Genomic DNA, 15,839 nt, shown 5'->3' on the forward strand with positions numbered 1-15,839 from the left:
GGAGGTGGCAGGTTACACTGCACCGAACCATGTCCGGAAAATAAATGGGACACCAATCAGTTGAAAGCCTTCCGAGCCCTTACCGATGTTAATGGTAGCTTGCCTGCTGATCACCTCTGGGGACAAGGGTGTCAACTTGAAAATATCCTGCAAGAAGTACAATAAATTAGTACAGGTACACATGGACACCCTCACATGTGTTAAGGCAGCGATATACATGCGTGCAAAGACCACCCTTTCTCGTCCTCCACTTCAAAATACTGGAGCCAACCAAGAAAGCAATACTTGACCAAATGGTGCACAGTTTCATTTATTTTCCTGTCGCTCCGGAAGGATCATCAAACGAACCCACCCAATATATTTCCACGATCAACCACTGTAAGTGATTCAGTCTCTTCACAGTCTCGGCTCACATCATCCACGACCTCTTCTGGGTTGACCACATCGATCGAAGGTGGCCTGCAAAGCCAGCGTCAGACTGGCATCTTCCATCGTCCGAAGTCTTTCCTTAATAATAAATCAGAACTACTTGCAACTTCCAAGGCCTTTGTCCAGAGCTCAGTGGAGTACTGCTCTTTTCTATGAGCTGATATCCAACATCACGTACAATACAAAGTTGTCAACATTTTGACATCTCCTGCAATGAGCCTGGAATACAAGGCCTGTTGCTCTCACATCGCAGACAGGTCGCTGGCCTCCGATTACAACCGCCTCTCCACTGGTTCCTCTGCTCTCTCAGTCCGCTAACCCTCCCCAACACGTAGGTCTTCTTCCACCCAATATATAACTGCCTGCAAGTTAAAATCCCCAGATTCAAGCTTAATGCACATCTCAACTCTGCAATACTTTGTTTAAGCTGTTCAAGCCTACTCTTTGTTAACAGATTTCAAATTGGCAGTACACCACCATGTCATCCACCCACCCTGATTAGCGAGCTTTTGTACCCTAATTAAACGTCACTCACCCCAACCCTCTTAATTGCAGGTTACTCCCATCCTTTTTGTACACTTGTGGCTTCACCTTCAATCCATTACCTTTCTACCCACCAGTCGCTCTTCCATGAGCCTCGATCGTGTGCAGATTTTTAAAATAAATAAAAAAACTAGAAGGGCACTCGGGAGAGCACATACCTCTGCCCCCCCAATGGCCGATCCATGAGAACATATCATGCCAAATACATTGTTGAAATATCATGATATACAGTACGATATCGTTTTTGGCCCCATCTCTCAATGGTGAAGAATCACTTAAAAAATTAAACAATTCTCGTATCCAGATCCGGATTAGGATCTTCACCAAAATCGAATCAATTCGTCCTTGTGACACGCCCAACATGTCCACCAAGTTTCATCCGAATCTGTCCGCAACTTTTTGAGATATCCTGCACCCAGACAAACAGACAAACAGACAGACAGACAGACAGACAGACAGAGAGGGGTGAAAACACAACCTCCTTCACCTTCGGTGGTGGAGGTATTAAACATGATGGAAGACATTCGAAGCATGTAATCATTGGTTGATCACGTGATGATCCTTCACATGGATGGCAGCCTGGTGTTGTCTCGGTGGTTCGGGTGGCGACTTGGGATCCTGGGGTCCTGAGTTGAAGCCCCGTCGGCCGGCATAATAGTTGGTCGGTGGACGTTCAAGACCCCCACGGCGTCCTCCGTGACCTATCCACCGGCACCCTGAATAAATTACAAATTTCTGCTCGAACCTATTTAATCGAACGGCAGGCCTGGCCAGCCGATTCGTGAAAGACTTGAGGAAAAAAAAAAAAAAACCTTCCCCCAGCCAACCCCACCAGAACGTGGGAATACAGTCGGATGAAAGAAGATAAATAATTAATTGCTTTTAAACACAGGTTCACCGAGTCTGCTTGCATGACGCAACGCACCACGTGGCCGGGACCACCCAGCACCTCGTTTCTTCATCACAAATCCGACCGGAATTCGCGGACAAAAACGAAAAACAAATATTCTCTAAACTGGTTCCGCAGTTTTTAACGAAACCTTTTCACAATTAACCCCCCACGGACCATGGTCTCCACAGATTCGACCTCCTTATTCACATCACCAAACAACCCCTCATTACGATTAGGTCGAACGTAGTGCTCGTCGGCCGAGCCCACGATCCACAACAACCACCACCACCACCACCACGTGCAGCACTCACCAAGGTGTTCAGATTTTGCCGAGCCAGGTGAGGCTGGCCCATGGAAATAACACTATCATCACCCGCCATGATCTCCATTCACTGGAAACCTTTTTTTTTTTTTCCCCCCTTCTGTGGAGAATACTCATCGAGATTGCAAAATATAATCGACGGTTAAAAATAAATTAATTGATACATTATAAATTTAATCACGTACACACCTGCCGAGAGGTGAAACACACCTCGGTTTGAAAAAAGAGATCAAGCATGCTGAACAGCGGTTACCTATACACCACCTAGGTACCAGACTTTGTTGCGTTAAAATTATTTTCCTCAGTTCCGACCGGTCCCACGTGGCGGCGGTGCACCTATTATATTAATACTGAAGGACCAATTTTGTCCTCCTGGCGGTCACGTCACGTTTTTCTCGGTACTGTGACCTGAGAAGTTTTGACACGGTGTTTGTACGTCAAAGTAGACACGTGAATAAATCAGGGGACTTCTTCACAAGGAGTAGTGTACACCAAAAATGTCGTGTACAAGGACGTTTTGTAGGCCTCATTAGGAAAGGCCATGGAGTACATCGACTGGGATCCGGCTCGAACAAGAGCCGCCACTGGTTGTCATATTGGGCTCATGGAACGGAATCCGTCCGTGACGGGGTTTTTCGGTTCGTTGTAAAATAATACGAACAACAAAGAGCAGATATTGCACACCCTCGCCAAGAGTTGTTTTGTTTTGTGTGGAAAATAAACGAAACGTCTCAATGGTCTAGTTGTAAATGGGTAAAGGTTAAAGGTCTGAGAAGGTTAAAGGTTTTCGAGGCAGTTGTCCTTCCCTTCCTCCCACCCTTGGTTCACTGAAGCTTGTGGTGAGGCAGTTGTGCTGAAACAAGTTGCTTTTGCCTCATGGAAAGCAAACCCAACTGAGGGAAATCTCAGTTCCTTCCATAAACTCGGAACAAGTGTGTTTCTACCCTCAGGAGAGACAGAAAACAACATCTTTCTTATCTCAAGCCTGAAATCTCAAACCTCTCTCCCTCCTCCAAATCCTGGTGGCATCTAATCAAATCTGTTTCTGGTGTATGTTCCCCCTCCATCCCCTCCCTCACCTCAAATGGCTTCACTGCTAATACCAAACGTGAAAAGGCTGAATGCCTAAACTTGGTGTTTGCATCGAAATTTTGTGTCCAAAACCCATCACTTTCTCTACCCACTTTACCCAGTCGCACCCAACTGTCCCTGGACTCTGTGTCCTTTTCTCCTGACAAGGTGGAGAGCTTGCTGTCAAACCTCGACTCAGATTCTGCAACCGGTCCAGACGGCATCAGCCCCTGTGTCCTAAAAACCTGCTCCTCTGCTCTTGCTCACCCTCTCTCTGTTCTATTCACCCTCTCATTTACTCAAGGTCATCTGCCATCTGCTTGGAAATCAGCAAACATTACTGCCCTGCATAAAAAGGTGCAAAAACAGATCCCTGCAACTACGGACCAATCATCAGCAAGGTTATGGAATCCATCATCGCTTCAGACATTAAATCCTTCCTCTTCTCCAATGGCTTGATTTCCGATCATCAATTTGGATTCAGACCAGGTCACTCTACCCTGGATATGCTGCTTCCACTCTCCCAACAATGGATGGAGGTCTTCAATGCCGGACATGACATCCAAGCCATATCTCTAGACATATCAAGTGCTTTTAATATGTTCTGGCACCCTGCCCTGCTCATAAAACTCTCTTCCTCTGGCATCCAAGGCCATCTCCACTCATGGCTCACAGATTTCCTCTCCTGTCGCAGTCAACGTGTGGCCCTAAATGGAGTTCTTTCATCCCCTCTTCCTGTCCAGGCTGGAGTTCCTCAAGGCAGCGTTCTGGATCCTGTTCTTTTTCTGGTTTTCATCAATGATCTCTCCGACTCTCTGGAAAATCCTCTATATTTCTTTGCTGATGACTCCACCCTCTGCCGTACCATCGGTCATCCCTCAGACCAGCAAGCAGCAGCTTCTTCGCTCACTGCAGAACTGGGTAAAATCAAAAACTGGTCCAACACATGGAACATGTCTTTCAATCCGGACAAATTTCACACTCTCACTATGTCTCTCAAAAAGGACAGTTTGGACCCTCCCCCCCTCCCACATCCACTTTCTCAACAATCCTCTGGAAGAAGTCCTTTCTTTGAAGCTTCTGGGTCTCACTATCTGCCATGACCTTTCCTGGGAAAGCCACATTTCAAACCTCACCTCCAAAGCCAGTCGCAGACTGGGAATCCTCCATCGTGCAAAGTCCTTCCTCAGCCCACCTGAGCTCCTGACCACAAACAAAGCATTCGTCCGCAGCCTGATGGAGTACTGCTCTCCCCTCTGGACTGGTGCTCCTGCCTCCCACCTTTCTCGGCTCCACGCTGTGGAAACCAAGGCATTTCGGATCATTGGCATCTCCCGTGATGAGGCTGAGTCTTTGGGTCTCTCACTCTCTCACCGCAGGCTGGTCGGTGATCTTTGTCTTCTACTGTCTCCTCTCCAGGCTCACCCTCCCTGCTCGGTCTGTGATTTGTCTCCACCACATTTCTGCAGGGCGTTTAAGGTCCGCCAACAACCCCCTTCTGGTAAAACTACCAAAATCACGAATCAGTGCTCACCTTCACTCTTTCATTCCTCTTTTTTTTTCCCGCCTTTGGAATAAACTCCCTCACTCTATTCAATCCTATTATTTCCTCCAGGCTTTCAAAACAGCTGTCCACCACAACCTATCATCCCCCATCCAAATCCTCGATCTTTTCTACCCCCGTTAATCCACTCCAAACCCACCTCCTTCAAATTCCCTGCTTTCCTTCCTGAAAGTCCCTGTAATGTCCATCTTGTATTCCCCATGTTCCCTGTCCCATCCTTCTCTGTTCCACAGATCTAATGTTTCTGTTCCCCACTATTTTGTCCTTCCCATTCCCGCCCATCTTGTCTCATGCCCCCCTTGCTGTGCGTTGTGTGTTCGCTCTCATACGAGCCTCGACAAGATATACAAAAAAACAAAGGGTCGAAATGGTCTGAACTCTGAACGGTCTGAAAAAGGCAGAGGAGGTGTAAAAGGTGTAATTTAAGGTCTAAAAAGGGTCAGAATTGTCTGAAATGGGCTAAAGGGTCATACAACGTCTAATAAGGATCTAATGGTCAAAGGGCTCTCCAGAGTATTAAAAGGTCTGAAAGGTGTGAAGGTATAAAATACAATAAAGGGGAGAAAGGAGTTGAAGGGTAGTTGCAGGGATCTGTCTTTGCACCTTTTTATGCAAGGCAGTGATGTTTGCTGATTTCCAAGCAGATGTCAGATGACCTTGAGTAAATGAGAGGGTGAAAAGAACAGAGAGAGGGTGAGCAAGAGCAGAGGAGCAGGTTTTTAGGACACGTGGGCTGATGCTGTCTGGACCGGTTGCAGAATCTGAGTCGAGGTTTGACAGCAAGCTCTCCACCTTGTCAGGAGAAAAGGACACAGTGTCCAGGGACAATTGGGTGCGACTAGGTAAGTTGGGTAAAGAAAGCGATGGGTTTTGGACACAAGATTTCGATGCAAACACCGAGTTTAGGCATTCAGCCTTTTCACATGTGGTATCAGCAGTGCGGTCATTTAAGGTAAGGGAGGGGATGGAGGAGGAACATACACCAGAAACAGATTTGATTAGACGCCACCAGGATTTTGAGGAGGGAGAGAGGTTTGAAAGTTCACACTTGAGATTAGAAAGATGTTGTTTTCTGTCTCTCCTGAGGGTAGATACACACTTGTTCTGAGTTTATAGAAGGAACTGAGATTACCCTCAGTTGGATTTGCTTTCCATGAGGCAAAGACAAGTTGTTTCATGACAACTGCCTCACCACAAGCTTCAGTGAACCAAGGGCGGGAGGAAGGGAAGGACAACTGAAGACGAGAGGGGATAAATCTGTGCATGAGGGAGAGCAAGTTTCTTTGAAAGAATTCCCAGGATGAGTTGATGTTGGAGAAAGTAGCGATAGGAGACCAGTCTGTAAGTTTGATGGCTGCTTGGAGACCCTGCCAGTCGGCTTGAGTGTCAGAGACACACACACATGCACACGCACGCACGCACACACACACACACACACACACACACACACACACACACACACACACACACACACACACACACACACACACACACACACACACACCAATGCTACAACACATTTCAGATCTTTGTGCATTCCTGGGTATGTTGACCGACTTTGGTAATTTCCTGCCTCAACTTAGTACAACCGTCGAGCCTCTGCATCTTCTCCTCAGGAAAGGCGTTGTCTGCAAATGGGAAGCTGTCCAAACAAGAGCGTTCAAGGCCGATAAAACCATGTTGTCCTTCTCGCCGTTACTTGTCCATTACGACCCATCCAAGGAACTTGTTCTCAGTTGTGATGGCTCTTCATATGGCATTGGGTGTGCGTTGTTGCAAACAAATGGAACCGGTAATCTCCAGCCTGTTGCGTATGCATCACGAACCCTATTTGACACTGAACGTCGCAATGCTGAAGTCGAACAAGAGGCGTTAGCGTGTGTCTGGTGCACCTTAAAGATGCACCAATATGCCTTTGGAAGACATTGTTGCGAATCTGGAAGCCATGAGCACTCAACATACAGGTCCTATAGAACAGTTATATCGGTAAGTATGTGTTTTTTAGTTGGGGTCCCCGTCCCATGTCTAATGGGTAATTAAATGTACATGCGCTGCGAAGTTACTTTGATAGTCAGGGCTGTCTTTTATTTTTACACCACCAACATCAACTACAACAACGCCAGCATCACCTTCACCTCGCTCTGGCCGACGCCATGGTGGGTGGAGTTCAAGGAGGAGCCTCGCGGCGGCCCTCGACCAATCAGCGTGCTACGAGTGAGGTGGCCGCCGCTCAGCCAATCAGACCCCGCAACGGTGAGAAAGGCGGTCCACGTGACGTCACCATGCCCCCGGGCCAATCGACGGACTTGCCGCTCGTTTTGGCCAATTACAGGGTGACGAGCGATTCTGCGCGCCAAAACCATCTAGTGAGGGAGAGTGGGGAGGGCTGAGGCGTCCCCTCCCCCCCCCCGGAGAAGGGTGAATAAGGTTGCGGCGCGATCAGACGAAGAGAGATCCTTCCTCCACAAGAACCGCAAGTCGGTTGCACGCCGTCTCTCTGTCGGTGAACTCGACAGCTTTTGAGATAGTTGATGACCATCGAGCAGGCAAGGTTGTGGTCAATCTGACGGGCAGGTTGAATGAGTGTGGAGTTATCAGCCCTTGCTTTGACGTTCAACTCAAAGACTTGGAGAAGTGGCAGAGAAACCTCCTGCCTTCTCAACAGTTTGGGATACAGAGGAGAGTTTTGGTTTCCGGGACGAGCGCTGAAGGGAGCTCTGGATTCTATCATCGCATCTCAACGCTGGCCTGGTTCACCCATGTCAGCCGAACCACACGAGGGGGACAGGTCCATGTCCTTCTGGGTATCCGTGTGTGTGTGTCTGTCGGTGGGCCCGTCTGTAAGTAGGAATTGTATAAGTGCTCTTTGCTGTACATACTTGCATCTCTATAGTCGGATAACTCTGCTTCTTGCGTGCTCCCTCCTTTCCCCCAGTAAAAATAAACACATTTGTTAAATGTATCAGTTTGTTGCTGTGTTTCCTCCATTGGCTTAGCATGGCGCATGTTGGTGAAATACAAAGGCTGTTGCTGCTGTAAATGTACATTTGGACCGACCGGACTTCGGCAACCATCCGCTCGGGTTGCGCATGGGTCGGGCACGCTAACAGCTCATCCCGTACGGGTGCCGTCGAGGGTGTGAATACTCGGTAACTCGCCACGTGGATCTCCAGGTATTTTGAAGATTGGCAAATAACCCCGTACCATGTGGTGGAATTATTGACGATTCACGGTCCGGTAAGGGACCCGTACCCTCGGAGTTTTCCGAAAGGTACAATGTAGATTCTGGGTGTTCGGTAGAGTCGATCCTACTGCTCCACCTAGCGGTCGTGCTCTCAGCCGATACCCGGTCCGCCACAATATTACCATTGAGACTGATCACAAACCCTTGTTAGGTCTCCTGGGAGAAACCAGAGCCGTTCTGCCCACATCAGGTCATGTACAACGTTGGGTGTTGACCCTTTCCGGTTATGACTATTCATTGGTTTACCGCCCGGGTGAGGAAATGTACTGTGCTGACGCACTCAGTCATTTGCCACTTCCCGTAACCATCCCAGAACATCCACAATCTGGTGATATCATTCATTTCATGGTTAATGTCATTCACGATGAGGCGCCCGTAACCGCTAAGCAGATTGCTTGTGCTATCAATAGCAATCCAGTTTTGTCACAAATTAAACGCTGTATTATATCAGGTGATTGAGCATCACAACTGGAAAGGGCGAAACCGTATCTCATCCGGAAGGATGGGCTCTCTATTGATGAGACTGCCTGCTTTGGGGGTAGCCGATTGATAATTCCACCTAAACTCCGTGGGGAAATTATCAGTGAACTCCAGAATGCTCATTCAGGCATAGTCACAATGAAGGTGATTGCCTGATCCCATGATTGGTGGCCTTTGTTTAGGCAGTAACATTGAGTCCCGTGCACGCCATTGTTACACTTGTCAAGCCCATGCCAAGACACCGGCATAGTCTCCATTGGCCATGTGGGCGTGGCCATCAAAACCATGGTCCAGACTACACATCGACCATGATGGTCCATTTCAAGGGAAGCTTTTCCTCATCGTAGTTGATGCCCACTCCAAATGGATTGAAGCTCTCTGGTGCCATCCTCATCCTCTGCTGTAACAATTGAAGCTTGATGTACCATGTTCACACAACATGGTATTCCGAACTCCATTGTATCAGATAATGGATCGTCATTTAGGAGTTCAGAGTTTCAGAACATTTGTAAAATGAATGGCATTAAGCACTACACATCTGCCCCCGACAACCCTGCCAGTAATGGTCAAGCCGAACGTGCTGTTCAAATCATCAAGAATGGTCTAAGCCCCATCAAGGAAAGCTCCATTCAATCTCGTCTAGCTCGTGTGTTGCTCATCTATCACACCAGACCACATCAAACCACCGGACGCTCACCTGCCAAGCTTCTGATGAGTCGTGAATTAACAACACGGAATTATATTAGTGCACCCGGACGTAACGGTTGAGGTTGAGAATAACAAGTGTCAACAGAAACGTAATCACGACCAAACGTCTGTATACCACGACTTCCAGATCAATGATCCTGGATACGTGCTGGACTCTGGATGTGGAACCAAGTGGTTATCTGGCATCGTTATCCATAACATTGGTGTGATGTTTCTTGTGAAGTTGTGTGATGGTACATGAATGGTAAACATGTTGATTAACTCGGATTACATCATGGGGAGCCAAATATTGAACCACTTCAAGTGCCTTTGTCACCCACTCTTGTATTAACACCACCTGCGTTTGAACCTAAGGTGTCTCCTCATGAAAGCTTTTCACCCACCAATGTACCTGAACTCCTTCCTGACCCTGTACCCCTTATTGAGAAGTCCACAGCAGTTGCAAGCAAGGACAGCCCTCCACTAGCCCTCAGAAGATCAGCTCGTGTCTGTAAGCCTCCTGAGCATCTTGATTTGTAAAAAAAACAAAAAAGGATGGGGGGGGAGGGGTGAGATGTATCAGTTGTTTATGATAATGCATGCATACATGGGTGCACCGGGGCATGGTTAAGCAGAGTCATGTGACCCGCCAATGTTCCGTTGCTGTGCAGTGTCACCACTCCTCATTTTCATAAATGCCAAGGTGAGCCAATGAAAAAAGCCAAGAATTCACAAGGTTTCGGAAAAGCGATGATAATAGAAAACCTATACGCCAAGGTGAACAACGAATAGCCAAGATCTTGTGAAAAAAGCCAAGGAGTGGTCACACTGATGCTGGGCTGTGTTGTGCCCGTGTCGGAATTAAACCTGTTGTTCCCACTTTAGAGCCTTCATCCCTGTCTATCGAGTACACATCTCTCATCAACATGAAGGGTATCTCAAAAGATATGTAGGAGGATCAGCATGGAAAACTCTCAAGGGAACTTTCTATCGAAATCAGGATAAAGTGAAGTCCGCAGTGTTTCTTAGTGTGGCAGGTAGGATCCACGGGCACATCAACAGTCGTTCCCATGTGGATTTCTCTGACCAGCAACCCCGGTATGGTATGAAGCTTGTTTATGCCCTTCTGGACACCCAGAATGACACAACATTCGTTGACGAAGAGATCAGTGAAACACTGCAGGCCAACAGGGAGCCTGTCCGACTGAGACTGACTACCATGATAGGATGGAACTCCATCGTTCATTGTAAAAGAGAAACTGGACTGTGAGTGAGAGGGTTCAGCTCCGCCATCAATATTGATCTTCCACCTGCATATACAAGAGACTACATTCCAGTTGACCGGTCTCATATTCCAACACGTGGGATCGCCAGAAGGTGGAGCCACTTGGCTGTCATTGCCGATGAGCTTCCATCTTTAAAGGAATGTGGTTTAGGAGTCCTTATAGGGTATGACTGCTCCAGAGCTCTGGCACCTTGTTAAGATATTACTGGACGGGATAATGAGCCTTATGCCCAGAAGGCTGACCTAGATTGGAGCATCATAGGATGTGCATCACCTTGTGTTGACACCAGAGACATCACTGGACTCTGCCATCAGATAGCAGTCAAAGAGCTCCCAGCGCTAATGCCTTCAGATGCCATCCACATGTTGAAGTCAGACATGAGACATAATGAAAAAGGTGTCTGAAGATGATGTACTATTCCCACACATCCTTGAAAGGGACATTCAGCAAAATTATAGTGGCCATTGTGAGATGCCCCTACCTTTCAAGACACGCCATTATCTTCCCAACAACAAAAAACACCCCTTAATTCATCAGAAGCGTCTTAAGAGAAAATTAGACAAGGACGAGAAGTTTCGCGAACGCTACGCTAAATTCATCAATGGAGTAATTGATGATGGTGATGCGGAGAAAGCGACAAACGAACCCATGCCAGGAACTGCATGGTACATCCCTCACCATGGTATCTACCATTCCAAAAAGCTTGATAAGATCCGGGTCATCTTTGATTGCTTAGCGAAATATGAAGGTACTTCACTCAACTAATATCTTCTGACTGGACTGGATCTGACTAATGGGCTGTTGGGAGTTCTGTGCAGGTTCCGCAAGCATCCGGTCGCCATCATGTGTGACATCGAGAAGATGTTCTATCAATTCCATGTCAAGCTTGAAGATCGTGACAACCTTAGATTCCTGTGGTGGGAAGATGATGACATCAGTCAAGAACCTGTTGAGTTCAAAATTAAAGTGAATTTATTTCAACGTCCTCACTGGGATGTGTCAACTACAGGCTCAAGCATCTCGCCAAGCAACTGGAAACTGAATTTCCCCTGGTTTCAAAGTTTGTCAGCAGGAATTTATATGTTTACGACGGTCTCACGAGTGTGAAGGACACAGGAGAAGCCATTATTCTCGTGAAGGAAGCAAGAGAACTCTGCTGCAAGGGTAGCTTACGTCTCCACAAGTTTGTCTCCAATGACAGGAGTAGGGTGAATATACTGGTTCTGGCTCACTTTTCCCCATGTAAATGAATGGGGGATTTTCAGCGATTCATTTTTTTCCCCTAAAAATAAACCCCCTTTTTATTCCAAGGTATATTTATTTGTCTCCCCTTTTAACCTGGGGACACTTTTTTTTCAAATAACCCATGCAATAAGATAAAGATTTGTTAAAGGTGATTCTAAAGAAATATCTGAAACGTCTAAGCCTCGGGACACTCTTTATCAAATAACCGATGCATATTGTTTAGCTCACTCATTGAACCTATAAACATTTGTTCATTCTCAAATTCCTTCAATAGTTTAATTTTCTTTGCACAATAATCCCCATCTAAAATATTGAAAAACAAAACATTTGAATCTTTATATTTTTTAAGATACCCCTTTTGTGCCATTATGAAATGATAAACTTCTCTTAATGCTCTTGTTTGACCACCTCCTGAGCCACATATCATTTTGAGATTATAGTAAATTGTTTTTTCATTGTTCAATTGATAACCATCAAAGTTTTCAGTCCATTCAAGGATATTCATTTTTTTCTTTACATCCTCTAACTTACTAGTTTTTAAATTGATTCGCTTATTTGTTTTATTTACCTTTGTTTTAGTTATTTTTTCAATGACTTATTTGATATTTTTCACATTCATTATGTTTTCCATTTATATACCAAGACTGAGATTTTCTCCACTCTTTGGTTTGATTAATACTTGGTTTGACCATCTATATATTGCGAAAAAATGCGGCGGTAGCCCTTAAAAAACCCTAACCCATCTTCCCATCGTTAAAACACAATCTATTCTATTCACTCTATCATACAATATCCATATGAAACACAATCTATTCCATTATCTAAAATAAATCTCTTATGATCAAAGGCTCCTAATGCCTTTTTATTTACTTCTTCACTATATATGTTATGTTTATAACTTCTTATTGTATTCATTTTCCTATATTCTTCTTTCTTATTCATCAAACAATTATAATAATTTCTAAAAGTTATTGATTTCTTTATTACATATTTCTTTATTCCCTTTAACCTCTTATTTATCTGATCACCATACTAATAAGCATATGCCTTTGCTCTCAATCCAATAAACTCACTCATTACTTTTCCACCCAACTCATCCTTAAACTTACCAATAACCCTTTCATTCTTTGTGGAAAATAACTCACTCTTCTTGCTGAAATTACTTGTATCATATACTCCAATATTTTTCTTCATATCTTTATAAACAACATCAGTTTTTATATCTAGGATAAAACTATCAGTGTCCATCTACAACAATGAAACATTTTCACCATACTCTTTCTTTAAGTCATTATACAAATAATTATCATACATCAATATCTTTGATAAATCAAGAACTGCTGTTCCAATATAAATTGGTTTATCCATTACAATACTTTCCTTTTTCATATGAATAGCAGAAAAGTTCTCTGAAAAAACCTGTTTCTAACATTTTCCATAGTCTTTCCAAATACAGCATTATTCATTAATTTATAAAAGTCCCCTTCAAATTTTACTTTTGTATTTGCTCTCATATCTGTATTGAATTGAATATACTTTTTCACCCAAGGACTTTGTTTAAATTTTAAAACTCTATGAATTTTAGCTACTCTCAATCCTTCTCTCAAAAACTGTTTTAAGCTTCTCTGATGCAAAACATATCCCTCTTTATCATAGAATGTTGTTAATAACTTTTCTGTTGATTTGCCTTTAATATTAAAACTTTTATGATAATCACTGAACCATTCTTTCTTTGGGGTTTCTTTCTCACATGCAAAAGGAAGGTCTTTATGCTTATTATGAAGATCACTCGGGTACCTTAAATCAACTTCAAAATAATAACCTTCTTCTTCGTCATTCAATTCCTCTTGAGAAGAAATAACAATATTCATCAAAGCCTTTTCATAATCCTTTTCTTCCACCCACTCTAATTTACCATAAGGCAGAGATTGAGACATTGCCCATCCATACAAATTATTAGCATCAAAATACATCAAATAATTACTATCTTTTTCACTATCATAATTTGGAAGATATTTATTATTTGCTTTAGCATATCTTTTTGAACATACTTGTGATATTCCACCTCTCTTGGACTTCTCAATCATCAAAAGCATATCAACATCACTGATTAAATCTATATCTTGTTTTGTCATTTTCAACATTGCACTCCAAGCTAAACCAGGAGCTGTGAAATAGTGGGCAGGATCTAATCCATAACAATTTTTATAATGACAGAGTGATCTAAAAGCTTCAAACACATCAGCTAACAATAAAACATCTGTTTTTAGATATAAATCATGATATTCTCCAAGGTTCTTTATCTTAAATATTTTCCATATTTCTTGTGCATGTTTATATTCCTCATCACTTATCTCTTCTTCATAAAGGTTATTATAGAAACTTTCTTTTGAAGGAAGTTGTGTTTCTTTAAATCTCATAAATGAATCCATATAATCATAAGGATAAATTCCCTTACTTGTAAGAATTTTCTCTTTACTTTGAATTTCATTCCTTGTTTGAATTTCCTCTCTCGTGAGAATTCCTTCTTTAATCAGAATTTCATCTTTAATCAGAATTTCATTCATTGTTCGAATTTTCTTTATAATTACAATTTCATCTTCAGTTAGAATTTCTTCATTAATTTCCTCATTAATTAGAATTTCCTCTTTACTTTGAATTCTCTCTTTAATCTGAATTTCCTCTTTAGTGAGAATTTCCTCTTTTGGAAAGAATGAATTAAGATTTGGAAAAGAGTCCGTGGAGCTTAGATTTGATGCGAGGTAGGCTAGTGGTGTTCCCATAAACTTGTAAGAATCTAGAAACCTAATACGAGTTAAAGGTTTTGTGAATATCATTTTTGTAAATGAAATATACTTTTGACTTGTGTTTGTTATGGCAGAAATATTCCCTGGTGTTTTTGAAAGTTCATTTATAAATAGATGTGTATCATAGTTGGCGCTGTTGTGAAGAAAGACTGGAATAAAAGAAGGTAATTTATAATTAAGATTACAACAGGAATGAGCGGGACCTCTATATTTACCAGTAAGATGACAATGATCCCTAACTTTAGACTCCTTAATTTCCCCCTCACAAATATGACAGATATTGTTCTTTCTAAATTCTAATTTTTCTTCTTTGGTTAATTTCATCAGTTCATTTGTTTCTTTCATTAATTTAGTGAGTCTTATACAATCCTTTTCTAATCGTTTTACAAACTCTTGTGAAGCTTTTTTTCCACTATAATGTTCAAGTTTGTTATACTTTTCTCCAACAGATGATTTGATATAATAACAGAAACCACAAGGAATATGTTTTTGATATTTATTTGTATATGATTCTTTTGGATTAGGAGAAGCAGTATTTATCTTTTTAAGGATACACTCAAAATCAGCGTATATCACAAATGGGTGCATGATAGATTTATTATAATTTTCAAAAGAAATATTTTCACCAGGTTTAGGCATTGTAATTACAGCTGATTTATTATTACTACAATATTTTGAATGTTGTTCTAATCGTTCTTTTGTATGAAATGAATTAAGACATCGCTTACAAGGATATATATTTTAAGCCTGGTGTTGGCTTAGTAGTTAGGGTGGCGGCTTGGGATCCCAGGGTCCTGAGTTCAAGCCCCGTTGGCTGCTCAATTAACACCAGGGGGTTGACTCAGCCTGTCATCCTTCCGAGGTCGGTGAAATGAGTACCAGTGTACTGGTCCCGGTGTATGCCCCGGTTAGAATAGGTGTAACATATCCCTGTGTGTCGTAAGAGGCGACCAGGGTTGGCGTCAGGAAGGGCATCCGGCCATAAAACATTGCCTCAAGAAAAAGCCAAACCCCTGCACAGCAGGGAAAAATGGCTGTAAAAACGGTCATTACAAGGATATATTTTGTTTGCTGTTCTGAATACCTGAGAAGAGATTAATCTTGATAAATTATTGATGTATGTGTAATGTGAATTATTTCCAACACTAAAATATAAAAGATCAATGTGTGTTTCTTCATTTTTATAGTTGTTTGAAATTTTTAATATTTGAACTTTGTTTGTATCCGTTAATCCATATACATTGATAGAAAGATTATTCTTTTTCTCAA

At 43.1% G+C, this 15,839-nt stretch overlaps 1 protein-coding gene across 2 annotated transcripts in view; it reads right to left on the reverse strand.

Annotated features, from left to right (window-relative positions):
- The window catches only part of LOC147010539 (eukaryotic translation initiation factor 2 subunit 3), a 36,004-nt gene extending 33,679 nt beyond the window's left edge, over positions 1–2,325 (reverse strand). Inside the window, exons 1-2 of one of the 2 annotated variants that reach the window (XM_085860033.1) lie at positions 2,176–2,325; positions 84–147 (exon numbers count right to left, since the gene is read on the reverse strand). In XM_085860033.1, the coding sequence (XP_085716159.1) occupies positions 84–147; positions 2,176–2,253 (142 nt within the window). In that variant the 5' untranslated portion in view covers positions 2,254–2,325. Of the gene's footprint in view, positions 1–83; positions 148–1,459; positions 1,640–2,175 lie in introns of those variants that run through there. The other variant, XM_085860034.1, reaches the window with a different exon arrangement.
- Positions 2,326–15,839: the final 13,514 nt, after the last annotated feature.

Source organism: Eptatretus burgeri, chromosome 16, assembly GCF_056783735.1.
Source record: "Eptatretus burgeri isolate ZD-2024b chromosome 16, Ebu_testis_v1, whole genome shotgun sequence".
Taxonomy (NCBI): domain Eukaryota; kingdom Metazoa; phylum Chordata; class Myxini; order Myxiniformes; family Myxinidae; genus Eptatretus; species Eptatretus burgeri.